Consider the following 14061-nt stretch of genomic DNA (forward strand, 5'->3'; position numbering starts at 1 on the left):
GTATTATCATATGCAAACTATTAATGTTAATTGGTAGAAATCCATACAACAACCTTCATAACATGGATATTGTTGGTCTCACAATATTTGATTTTTTTTTATAAAGAAGCAAATTTTTACATTTTAAAATAACCTGTGCTATGTAATGTATTTATGATTCATCTTATCAACTCTTAACTTCAATACTTCATATTTTCAGGAATTAATATAGAAATTATTTCCTTAGATGTTTTAATCATCTGGAGATTTTGTAGCAATGGAAGAAATAAGTAGACTGAAAACTTGATGAATATTGTTTAGAACTTGTAGTAAAGTCAACTTGAACTTTGGTAAATTTGAAAAACCATACATTTAGCAAATATTATGTAAATGAGTACAAATAATGACAAAGACTACATTCTTCTGAGTTGAGAATGTTAAACTTCAAATTTTATTCATCTCTCAGTAGATAGAAGATAATGTTATTCATTCAGTTCATTCAATTTGAATCAATGCCTTGCGATGCAACACAAACATTTTGGTGCTGAAATCTTTATCTGAATCCCTCTCTAAGAATAGTTCAATGTTCACTTATACATTTTCATAATCCAAATCTGAGTAAAATTCTCTATTATTCAACTCTGAAATATTTTTTTTACTAAAGAAGTGACAAGTACAAAAACATTTCCTCCAATATTATAACATCATTGATGTGGGTTTTTTCCCATTATCTTGTTCCAAAATGTGTGACTGCATCAAATTTTCAGTGTCACTCAAGACAAAAGCTCAAGTAAATCAGAGTGAGTAAAAATTAGCCATCCTTTCACTCTCAATCTTGATATCTGTGTGTAGCATATCGTAGGAACCCAGGTGACACTTGCTATATTGTGATGTTTCACAAATTACTTCTGATCATGTACACCAATGCTTTATATTCTAGGGTTATCCTAAGAGAATTAAATTGATTCTAGAGTTGATGCATAAACCAATTTTCATGGGATTCATGACCACATTCCATGTGATCCTTGCCTGTTGCATCTGATTCTCACAGCATATATGAAGGAATATATATTAAGATGATTTATAGGTACGCAGGTTTGGGTTTCTTTCCTAATTTCATAATCAACCATTTGGAGGTATGATTTACTCTATCATTGGAAAATTCAATACAGTAACAGAACCATTCAATATGATGCTCACTGTGTGAATCTTTCACCATGAAAGTCAGGGTCAAAATAGACGACATAGAAGGATACAGTATTTGCAAAAGTGCTTTCTGTATATATATATACTCCAAGAACATTTATGCATCTATGTTTGTATACGTATGAATAACAATTATTTTCATTGTCTCCAAAGGTGCACTTTTTGGTAAGATTTGTTGTCAATCATTATGGGGCATTGCTTGTGACTACAACCTCTCATTCTTCATAGATCTTAGGCACATGTATATCTATTCACATTTACTTTTGTGGGTTTTGTCACTCAGCCAATCCCAAACTCTACCACATGTTAAATGATAATTAGATCATTGTGTAATTGGAGGTTATGCCTTATGCTAGAAAAGACCAACAACCTAAGAGCAAAGTTGAAGTAAAGTTGGTGCCTTGAACATCAATGGTTTATGATTCAGAAGTTTTTAACTGGTCAAAACAATATGATTTGTAGTGAAATGATATAAATCAGAAATAAAGTGCAATTGTAAATACAATGCCATCAAACTAGTTACAATAACTGTAACACCTTTCCAATAAATATTTTGAAAAATGTCAATATAAAATAAAACGAAAGCAGGACATGGCTTTCAATTTAAACAGAGCAATGACAATGGGGAAAATGTGCATGGTTAATCCAAATCAGTTCAAGCAAAATAATCATTTATAATTGCCTGTCTAACAGCAGCACCAGTGGGCTCATTTCCTTCTGGCTCGTGGGGATTGACATCTTCATCAACTTCCATGTGGTATTCTTGTTCTGGTTCTTTCAACTCCTTGCTTATATTAAAGAGAACACAACAAGCGATGATGATGTCGCTGGCCCTTTCTGGGGACATATTGATACCACCACCCAACAAGCATCTGAATTTATTCTTGAGCTGCCCATTGACTTGCTCGATGAAAACCCGTGTCTTACAGTGTGCTCTGTGTGCAATAAAAGTAGATTTGGGAGCAAGTTACATGTAAAGTCAGATTTAAATTCCTTGTGAGGATTTCCCCTCCTACATAATGTAAAATGAAATATTCTCAATATCCTGCATATAGTATTTGCAAAATTGAAATGAAATGAAAGACATGAAACTTCAGTTTAAATGTCAAGTCCACTCACAAAAAAGTTGATTTAAATCAATAGAGAAATTTCAAACCAGAATAACGCTGAAAATTTGGTCAAAATTGTATATTATATAAGAAAGTTGTGACATTTTAAAGTTTCGCTTATTTTGCACATAACAGTTCTATGCTCAACTCAGTTTTATGCAAATGAAAGAATTGATGATGTTACTCGCTTACTATTTTATTTGTATTGTATTGTTTGAATTATACAATATTTCTATTTTTTACAGATTTGACAATTTTGTTTGAACCACAAAATGGAAGACAAGAACACAAGACAATGGAATTCCCATGTTCAGGGAGGAATGAAACTTTGTTTCACGTGATAATGAGTAGAAAATTAAAGTATTTCATATTCATGTAACGAAAAACACAATAGATGGTGATTGGGTGATGTCATCAGTTCCCTTATTTGCATACAAACCTAGATGTGCATAAAACTGTTTTGTGATTTTATTTTAAAATTTTTTAAAATGTCATAAATTTCTTATTTTAGATCTGTTTCTGATCAAATTTTCAGCGTTATAAGCATGATTTCCATCGTTATATTCAAATCAGCTTTTTGTTGGGGTGAACTTGTCCTTTAAGCTGCAAAAATTTATTTATTTCTGTTTTCTTTAGACAGGGTGGTCTCTTCAGTACATAAAAACTGCTTTTCGAGAGAGCCCTTTACGCTGCAAATTTGATCAATGTTGGGTGACAGGCTATTATATTTATCATTTCAGAAATGCTTTCATTTGTGTATTGATGAATGCAGTTTAGTGCTTAAATAATTAATTCATTTCTGATTTATATGTTATGCCAAATTTTATTTATTAATCTGCTGTATATATGTATATATGTAAATTTAAAAACATTCTATAATGTGTTTATCAAAACGACACATGATTGCTGAGCATTCATTGATAATTTTATACTTGAATATTATTAAAATTTATTCACCTGTTATATGCTCTTTCAGCATTGTTTTGTGGCTCTCGAACTGGTGTCATGAGCCATGGCTCCAGGCGATATCCTGCATCACCCAGCAGGATACCTTGCAGCTCGCCATCAGCAAACCGTCGTCCAATGGCACTGTTCTGTTGATTTAAAAGAAAAGGGACCTTGTCAATATTCACTTACATATTTCAATACACAAACAAGGGATACAGTGACCATTGAAATCAAAATATGACTTTATTATAAATTCAGTTGTAAATTGTTAATAATGAGTTCTTTGGTCTATCACTTTTAACTGTTCTTAATAAATCATAAGTTTCCTGTATTATCTTGGATTGCAAATGAAATTAGTTTAAATGTATTATTTGAGAATTGAATTGTTTGAAATAGGAGAAAGGGAGAGAGAATGGGTATACAAAAAAGAAAGGAGAGTATTTACTATTAAGAAAGAGAAGTCTTGAGTTGTGGCTAATTTCATTGAGAAAAAGTCACATTTAGGTTGGCTCCCTTCTATGAAAATACTACAAATACGATACCATATTTATTTATTGATGTAAGTGGCCCATAAAAGAAACATTTTAGAATTGTTATTCCCCCACCCCCTGTACAATAGATATTATATAGCTATCATATTGCATTGATATACGATGGTGGGGGGGGGGCATTTCTTGAATATAATTACCCTCAAGATGCGGCTGTCGTGGGTGCTTCCTGGCCATCTGGCGACGACATTCAGTAGTTTGTAGGTGTGGTCGCAAATTAGTTGAACATTCAGTGATTTGCGACCCTTTCTGTTAACATAGAGGTATTCATCCTCACCTAGGGGAGCCCCCAACAGATTCACATGTGTCCCATCCACAGCCCCCACCACATTCGGGAAATGGGCCACTCCGTAGAAGCCTACTTGATGCTCTCGAATGTCTTCCATTGACTGGGGGAACTTGATCACCTGTACATTTAATGAAATTTTTGGAAAAAAAACATTAAGGGTAGTGGGGGTCATGTGTGCTGAGCTGAATGAAATGAAGACTGCATGATTTTGAAAATTGACTCAAGGAACATGAGAGTTTATATGATTTATTATCTATATTAGTTTCATTTGGCGCAGGGTAGCCCTTTCAGTTATTTGACTGATTTCCACAGGGGCATTGCATCATGATGACAAACTTTATAAACAAAAAATTACATGCAATTAAAATAACATTGCAGAAAAGGTACAAATGAAAAAAGGGGATCTATAAACTACAGCTTCAGCAGGAATTATTTTACATTTAGTTTCCAATACTTGAATGAGTATGGAATCCATAAATTATAAAAGTGGAGTATATTCCAGAGGGAATAATATTGAAGGTATTTCTACATGATTCAGTATTGGATATAGAGGGGCGTTTTAAGGGAGTTTGAAATGTAAGGTTCTGTGAATGATTTTCTCAAAGAGGTTGCATAGGCTTGTTCTGAGAACTAGGGAAGCCAAAAATAACTAGATTAAAAAATAATGGGTCTTATCTCCCAAAATGAAGCTGATTTCATATATGGTCATGCGTCATGAGGTCGCCCCCTTTTGCGTTACATGGTGATTTTTGCTTTCGCGACGCACTTTCAACTTTAAAAACATTTATCTGACAAAGTATACACCCTATGATAGCAAAAGTATACATTTTCTGAAAGGAAATTGCACAAGGAATCCAAATCTGCACCCAAAATAGCATTAGGTGTAAGGCAACAGTTTTAAATGGACTTGAATAGGGAAATTCTGATATTTTTTTTAATCTCATGGTTTTTGTCATAAAATTTTGTGTAGTACCCCTATGACAAAAATAATGCTATATTATGACAGAACACATTTAGACCTTTCTAACAATATATAATTGTGTAGGGTTCATGTTCAATTAATGATCTGAAAATTGACCCCGACTTTAGCCCCAAAAAATCATGCGTTTCAGGAATCATACAATTGTATACTATATATCAGGTGTTATAATGCTTGCAATACCAACATTTGTTGGGTTTTCTTTGACTTGTACATGTATGATGTATCAGAATTTATAAGTTATTAACATTTTAAAATGAATTGAAGGTACATGTAGGTACATAAACAATTCAAAGAAAAAGTAACAATTGAAATGTAAGTTATACAATTTGCTTAATACCAAGGCTCTTATTACAATGATCTGCCAAGTGATGATGACATGCAAGAGACAATGTCTATAGGTTCAGGAGTAAAGACTGAAACAAGTTTGCAGATGCTGTATGTACAAACATACATCAATTTATATGACTACTGCAGCTTCATGAAAGAAGTTTCTAAAGTGCAATTGCACGCATTATATCCACACAGTCTGTGTTTGATAGTTTAAAGCCATGGCGGGTTTTGATGAGTTCAAAGCCAAAATATAGTATGCAGTCCTTTGGTATGATAGCATTTGAGGTAGGTTATGTTCATTTGACCATTTCACACAGACACTTATTGTTTAATGTCAGTGTGTGTATTTAGTGAAATATGTATACATGAATGTGTAGTAAGACATCAGTGAAGATGTACAAACTTGGTGCTTTTAAGAAAATAATGCTAAACTTTCTAAGATTCATAACACATTTTCTGGATGTTTGAAGGTCATTGACCTTTGTCAGTTAATAATTTGGATGATTTGCCTTAATACTGAGCAGTATTTTCATCCCCTCAGAATTGTAGGAAGTGGTTTTTTTGGTAATTGATGCAAGTTTAGTGCTAACAATAACTGTCATTCAAATATGTGTCAATCTGGAAAAAATGTCAAAATTAAGACATTGCAAATTTATCAGATTTTTATGTTTCAACCTAATCACACAGGTCTATGACATGGAAAAACATACTTTTCAATCATTAGACAGTAAAGTGGAGTATGTTAGCTTCAATTTGATACCAAGTTTGTAGGTTTAGGCCAAGTTTTGACAAAAATATTGATGCTTTCCCAAAAATTACACAAAAAATTGCGTTTTCCCATTGACTTTGTACATAGTGGGGTATGGTGTGTCATCCCGTAGGACTAGCGTGCCAAAATTGATTTTTTGGTTGTTTTGGCTTCAATAGGGTCCCCTTAGACCAAAAACGATGGGGTTCAAATTTTCAGACCCCCCTTCCCTTTGTGGGGGGTCCTTTTTGGCGCCATATTGGCCTGTACAAAGCCCAATAGGATAATCCATTGTTTTCAACCTTATTTCTCACTTTTCCTCGCCAATTTTATTTTTAAGTTGTCTGAGGTGTACAAGAATGAATATTTGATGATGTTGTGATGTCAATATATTTTCACTTTTACCATACGGGGGCGGATTTTGCGAAAAATGCCCCAAAATTGTAAAATATTACCCCAAAAATATAATTTTCCCCCTTTTTGGCACTAAAATTGGGACAAAAAGATTACAAAATGAAGTTTATATGTCTTGTTGTACAGTCCAATAACAGAGAAATACATCACATGTAATTTATATGATTATTCTTGGTAAATTAATGTAAAAGTCACCCCCATTTCAGGATTTTATGCAGTGAAAACCTAACTACAACACCAGAGGGCGCCATAACTTATCATGATGATATTAGTGTGGTACGGTATATCATGACACAGCTCCTGCAGGATTTTTGTGCCAAAATTGTTTTTTTTATTATTCACTTGGGTCCAATCTATCAGGAAATGATAGGGTTCCAATTTTCCCCACCCTCACCCACTGCCTGAGGGGGGTCACCTATATCAAGACCCACTAAAATCAGGAGTATTATTAGTAATTTTGCGCCCGGTTAAAAAAATTGATTGTTTTATGGTATTTTATTATCCCTAGACAGCTAGAATGCCTATATCTGAAGGCTTCAAGTTAGACGAGCATCCTACCAACCATATTCCCTACTCCCCCCCCCCCCCCCCAACTGACTGGCATACAACTTTCACCATTCGGCCACTCGTTCTAGAGTAATTCAAGTCCTTTAATTTACAATTAAAGGACTTCAATTCGAATTGTCATTTATATACTTCTCGGCTAATTTCCAATTACTGATAGACAGAAAGAAACACATAAAATATATTTTTAGCCCCCCCCCCCACACGCACACATGCACATAATTATTATTGAAAAACATGTGGTGTTTAGAGAACTTCCGAACTTACATTGTTTTTCAACAGTTTTTAGTACTAATTGATCTCAGGAATAATGTACTAAAAATCTACCAAAATCTGCATCAGGGAAAGTTGTTATTTTCAAGATAGTATCAAAGATGGCCACCATTCACTTAAAATTAATGAATACGACTCACTCATTATCCACCCTAGAATCCTAATCAGTTTCATACTCCATGGTCTAGGAGTTGAAATAATTTGTTGACACAGGATAGAGTGAATATAATGATCCCAGGATACCTGGAAAATATAAGATGGCATCAAAAAAGGCTACCGTAAGCTAAAATCCGCAATTTGATTCAATGATTTTAAGGGTGAAGTAGTAAATTGGACAGTGAATGGTCTGGTGGGTCCAAAAATCCATGATGGCTTCAAAAAAATTATTCTGAAATGGCTGCTAAACTTAAAGCAGACATAGCTGATTTCATATCGTCCATGGAAATGTGATTTCGATGTTTAATTTTAAACCACTGGTTTGGGTCAAGTAATATATAAGGATAAGTTACAAGGACAGTCAGTGGTCTGGTATGTTTATGTCCAAAAATCAAAGGTTAATTCCAAAAAATGATCTTAAAATGGCTGCTGATACTTAAAGCGGACATAGTTCATTTCATATCGGCCTGGGAGATATCAGGTGGGTGTTTCATAAAGCTGTTCGTAAGATAAGAACGACTGGTGATCCTTTCTTTTGGTAAATGGTATACACCATAGGCGATGGTTTAGCGCGTAAGAAAAGATCACCACCTTACGAACAACTTTATGAAACGGCCCCCAGTTTGGTGTCTAAACCAATGGTTTCAAGGGTCAAATAAGACATTTGGATAAGTAAATAAGGGCTGTCAGTGGTCTGGTATGTCAAGAAATGCGATATGGCCTCCAAAATGCAGGGTCTAAATTGACTGTGGTTCTTAAAAGTAGACATAGTTCATTAGAAATGCACATTGTGGATTTGATTTTGGTGTCTACACTAGAGTTTAAAGGATCAAGTATTGTTTCAAGTTGAAAGAACAGTCGGATGTCAAGTTTATCAAAAATCCAAGATTGCTTAAATGACTGCTATTACTTAAAAGTGGATATAGAACATTAAACATTCACCTGGGGATATTATTTTGGTGTCTACACTAGTATTTCAAGAGTTGAAATTAAAAATATTTATTAAGGACTGGCTACAATGACTATGCAGTTATCCATTTTGCCTTAAAATCCAAGTTGGCTTTAAAAATGGGTTCCAAAATGACTATTGTTACTTAAAAGTGGAGAAATTATTCAAACAATACCAACCTGTGAGAAATATTAAATGTATATACACTTAAATGTATGGGATAAGTTATCATATTGATTCATGAGTTTGTAATAGCACCCATTTGATGAATTTTTTAAATCTACCATGGATTTTAGACAAAATGGAAAACTAAATATCCTTGTTATTTGTTGAATGTATTATCTGACCCTTTATACCACCATGTAGACATCCAAATTATTCCTCACATATTAATATTGTATGAACTCTGACCATTATTAATGAGTTTTAGGAATCATTTTAGATGCCATTTTGAAAACTTTCTTGGATATTTAGTAAAATGGACAAGTATCACTATAATCATGAAACCATTGAGTGGACACCAAAATCATATGTCCTTGGTGAATTTTAAATGAACTATGTCCATTTTTAAGTAACATCATTCACTTTAGACTCAGATTTCTTCACGCCATCTTGGATTTTCCGACATAGACCAATGACTGTCCTTGTTATGATATGATAATATTAATAATATAGGTATATTTACCTAGGGAAGCCACTTCAGTTCTAAAAACTGTTCTCCCAGCGGGCCTTGCCATTATTATTACCCCTGCCTTAGATGGGCTGCCTAGGCGCTCTAGCATTCAAGGAATTTCTTCGCGCATTCAGGGAATTTCTTCCTACCGGGTACCCATTTACCTCACCTGGGTTGAGTGCAGCACAATGTTGATAAATTTCTTGCAGAATGGAACTATGCCATGGCTGGGATTCGAACCCACGACCCTTTCAAAGTCAAAAGACCAATCCACTGGGCCATAACACTCGAACGGTTGTAACTAATTTTCTGACTTTAAAAATCATGGTTTAGACATCAAACCATATTATTGATGGATATTACATGTCCACTTGTAAATAACAGTGGCTATTTTATACTCTATTGTTTAACATACTCGACCAACGACTCTCCTTGTAACTTATTCTAATGTATCATTAGACTCACTTTTCCATGGTAGTCACACACATTCATATTCCCGGATATTGAACAAACTATATCGGATTTTCAAGCAGCAACAGCAATTTCAAACTCCATTTTTGGAAGCCATCTTGGATTTTTTAACATACCGGACCACCGAGTGTCCCGGTATGTTGAGTCCAAGATGGCCTCCAAAAGTTAAATAAATAAAAAAAGGAAACGGTATTCTTGTCCCAATTTTGATCGTTGAAACCATGGTCTAGACACCGATTCCATCTATCTCAGGTATATAAAATGTGCTATGTCCATTTAAAGTATCAACAGCCATTTTAAACTCCATTTTTGGAAGCCATCTTGGATTTCTGGGTCCTTGTAACTTTTCCCGATATACTTCTTCACCCTTAAAAATCTTTGAATAGAAACCAAATTAAGGTCACTTAAGTAACAAAAAAAAAGAATCAAGGATTTTTTTTTTTTTTTAGCCTAAGGTAGCCTAAGGGTAGAATCAAACAAATTAGATGCCCATACTATGAATCGGCATTGGAAATAATTGCTCTTGAAATGTGTCAGCTTTCAAATTTATTGATAAAATTACAGTGCCTAGAATTTGATTTTTTTAGGGAAGTGCTTATCATAAGTTATGGCGCCCTCTAGTGTTGCAGTAAGGTTTTCACTGAATAAAATCCTGAAATGGGGATGATTTTATACTGAAATAATAATATACATTACATGTGGTATATTCCTCTGTTGTTGGATTGTATAAAAATACATATTCATTTCATTTTGTAATCCTTTTGTCCTAATTTTAGTGCCAAAAAAGGGAAAAATAATATTTTGGGGGCAATATTTTACAATTTTTGGGGCATTTTTCGTAAAGTCCGCCCCCATATGGTAAAATTTAAAAAACATTGACATCACAACATCATCAAGTATTCATTCTCATACACCTCAGACAACTTGAAAATATAATTGGTGAAGAAAAGTGAGAAATAAGGTTGAAAACAATGGATTATCCTATTGGGCTTTGTACAGGCCAATATGGCGCCAAAAAGGACCCCCCACAAAGGGAAGGAGGGGTCTGAAAATTTGAACCCCATCGTTTTTGGCCTAAGGGGACCCTATTGAAGCCAAAACAACCAAAAAATCAATTTTGGCACGCTAGTCCTACGGGAGCTGTGTCAGTGACATACCGTACCACACTAACAGGCGGCGCCGCTTCCGGAGCGCCGCTTCCGGCACCACCCCTCATCACCTCTGGTGTCCTGACTTTTGAGAGCTATAACTCAAGTTCTAAAAAGTCTACAGCAATGAAACTTTCCAGGCTATTGCATTAATAATTCAGCTTTAAAATGATACTAAATTTGTTGGAATAGCCTCTATGGTTTTGAAAATAATTAAGAATTACTATAGCACGAAGCGAAAATGTGTTACAGCACCACCCTTTTTGGGGGGCGAGCTCATGACACATGACCATATATGTGTTAGAGAAATCAGTTATCAATTATTATATTTGATTCTACAGTAATTGTTTTACAATGTTTTATATTTTGATGTTATAATGTTTTATGAAAATTACCAATGTGGATAGGCCTATTTCAGAAAATGATATTTTTAAAAAACTTTACCAAGAAATTTATAGCAACAAAAAAATTGAAAATATGGTTTTACAAAATGTTATCATGAACTTTAGATAATGGTAGTGAGGAGGGGTAGTGTGACTTATGAAACAATTTTGGAATGAATTAAAGGTGACCCCCCCCTCCCCCCATCGACCCCTATTTGACTGGTCATCATTGGCGGTGGAAGCCAAAAAAAAATTAGGGGGGGTCTACCTGAAATTTTGTGATGGACATATGAAAAAAAATATTTGACAAGCAAAAAAAAAAGGTCATCAACCTAAATTTTAGGGGGGTTCACAGGAAACAAAACCCCACCCCCTATTAATTTATCCTATCTCTCTTATTTTGTATGTCATTGTTCTTGGACAGCTTCATCCCAAGGAGTTATCAATTTTAAAGAAATAAAACGATCTTTAATCATGTTTTTTTTTAGATCTTTCAATGGTTCTTCATATTCCCCCCCCCCCAATTTTATTCTCTGTCAACTGTTGAAATTACCCGTGACAAAACCCCCAAACAAAATTGATTTGCCTTGTGAGCTGGCGCCCTAGCTATATAAGCACTTGCACAGCTACTGCGCCACTGCGCTGCAAGCACTGGCGCTGGCCGAATATTCCCGAATTTCAGTGCATGCATGACCATCATCATAATGCATGGAGGAGTTTGGGGCTGAGCTCACTCGTCAGCTGAGCTGTGCCGGGTCGGGAAGGAAAGAATATTTGAAGGTTACACCCTTTCCCAAATCATCAACCAGTTTCATGAAGTGACAAACTAACTGAGAATTCTCATTTTACATATTGGCTGTCATAGGTGAGATTGATATGTCGATTGATTTTGATAAGTGATCGAACGCGCTGTTCCAACTTTTTTTTGAGTGTGTGGGACTGGGCCGTAACGACGACCATCAATTTTTTCCTCCTGAAAAGTAAACCGAGTACAAGTCTGTTCTTTCGTTAAAATAAGGAATCGCAAACTTTTTTTGTATTTTAGTTTATTTGAGGTGGTTTTTCTAGATATGAATTACAAACCATGTAAATATTTGGATCTATTTCGGTGGTTGAATGGTTAAAAACAGCAAAAATAGCGATGGTTTGTACAAATGAACGATAAGTAAACAGCACTGTGCCGTCACTATTACATCCCGCGGCGGGGCTACAGCTGGCAGCCGACACTGCCACTCTCGGTAATCGTCTGTGGCCATGGTAACAAAAAAATTAAAAGGGCACGAAGTTCAACTTCAATCAAGTAATTTGAAGACTTAAAACAGCTTCATGGCATAATTTATAACCCATTTTTTAAAAGAAATATGTTGGATCTAAGTCTTATATAGTATAGATCTACTACTAAGGCCTAAGTTAGACATTTCAAGCTCAATACAATACATAAATCTTTGAGTATTGCAGTGTTGACAGTCATGGAAATTTCAATAACTTTCCTTCATCCACTTCACTCATGATGACCTTAAAATAGGCCCTAATAATTATCAAATAGATGAAATTATCTATAATTACCTCATTTCTTAGCTGATACAAGGCTAAGGTCACTCTCCGTATCGTCCTTGATGCTGTTGACAGATGTATTCCGTGTATGACACTGGTGTTCGTAAGCATCGATCCGGTCGCGAAGTATCGTAAGGTGATAAATACTTGCAAACTGGCAGGTAGAGCAAAATTTCTTCTCGTCGGATGCTCAATATAGGGAGCGAGTCTGTTAATGATGTGAACGCATCCCTGCCTGGAGAATCTATATAACTTCAGCATTTCACTGTCATCATAGATATCCAAGGGATGCGTTCGATCTCTAAAGACTCGCTCCCGTCTCAAGACAGCTGCCTGCTGTATGGCATACAGTAGAGCAGCCATCTTGAAACTACTTTGCCAGAGTTTTTAGGACTTTGCCGGAGTTTTTAGGACTTTGCCGTTGGTACAGGAGCTACGGCAAAAACCCACTTACTTTGCCGGAGTTTTTTTAAAGTTTTGCCGTAAAAAACTCCGGCAAAGTTTTATGCAATGGAAAACTCCGGCAATATTTTTTTTTGCCGTAGTTTCTGATTTTTTGCCGTAAAAAAACTCCGGCAAAAGTTTTATGCAACGGGGCCCTGAAAGACCCATTTTCTTATGAAAAACTAGAATCGGGACCTGCATACTAATTATTCTGATAAGTTTTGTACATATAGTGCCCACCAGAATCCTGTGTTTAATGGGTTTATGATATTAATCATAATAATGAATAATATCTGGATTTATAAAGCGCTTTTTACCAGAGGATACAAAGTGCTGCTATCATGACCCTGGCTTTCACACGAGCTACCGTCACCAGTGCATGCAAAAAATATTAATCCTGTTGGGTACCATTCACCTCACCTAGGTTAAGTGCAGCACCAGTGTGGATAAATTTCTTGCTATAGGAAAACTTGCCATGGCTAGGAATCGAACCCATGACCCTCTGTTTGAAAGGCGAGAGTCAGAACCACTAGACCACGACTCGCCCACAAAGCAAAGTATGCCACCAATACTGGCTTTTATGCAACATGGTCCCTCTTCTGATTTGATTACAACCTGATGAAGCATCCAAATAACCATAATTTGATTTCAATGTGCAAAAATCAATTTTTGTAAACATGTGACACAATCGATGTTCTCAACCGTCATTTAAGAGAACAGGGAAAAATAAATCTGCTTCATTACACCACACTAATCTACAATCCCAAGTAACCATGGCAACGTAGTTTCGTCAGAAACAAGGCATGGGATTAAGTCCTAACAGGTGGCGGCTTGCTGTTGTCTGCGGTGCAAACAAACAACTCGTAAAAGCTTTTTTTTTCAACTCCCCGTTG

General features: G+C 35.3%; 2 protein-coding genes across 2 annotated transcripts in view; both read right to left on the minus strand.

The window, feature by feature from the left end:
* LOC121424123 overlaps positions 1-14061 on the minus strand; it is a 90469-nt gene that overhangs the window by 57874 nt on the left and 18534 nt on the right.
* Positions 7-13255, minus strand: LOC121424118 (putative nuclease HARBI1). Its single transcript, XM_041619717.1, has 4 exons — positions 12737-13255; positions 3931-4197; positions 3252-3388; positions 7-2120 (listed from the first exon to the last, which is right to left on the minus strand). The coding sequence occupies exons 1-4, from the start codon at positions 13085-13087 to the stop codon at positions 1841-1843; spliced, it is 1035 nt and encodes a 344-aa protein (XP_041475651.1). The 5' UTR covers positions 13088-13255; the 3' UTR covers positions 7-1840.

Source organism: Lytechinus variegatus, chromosome 11, assembly GCF_018143015.1.
Source record: "Lytechinus variegatus isolate NC3 chromosome 11, Lvar_3.0, whole genome shotgun sequence".
Classification (NCBI taxonomy): Eukaryota; Metazoa; Echinodermata; class Echinoidea; order Temnopleuroida; family Toxopneustidae; genus Lytechinus; species Lytechinus variegatus.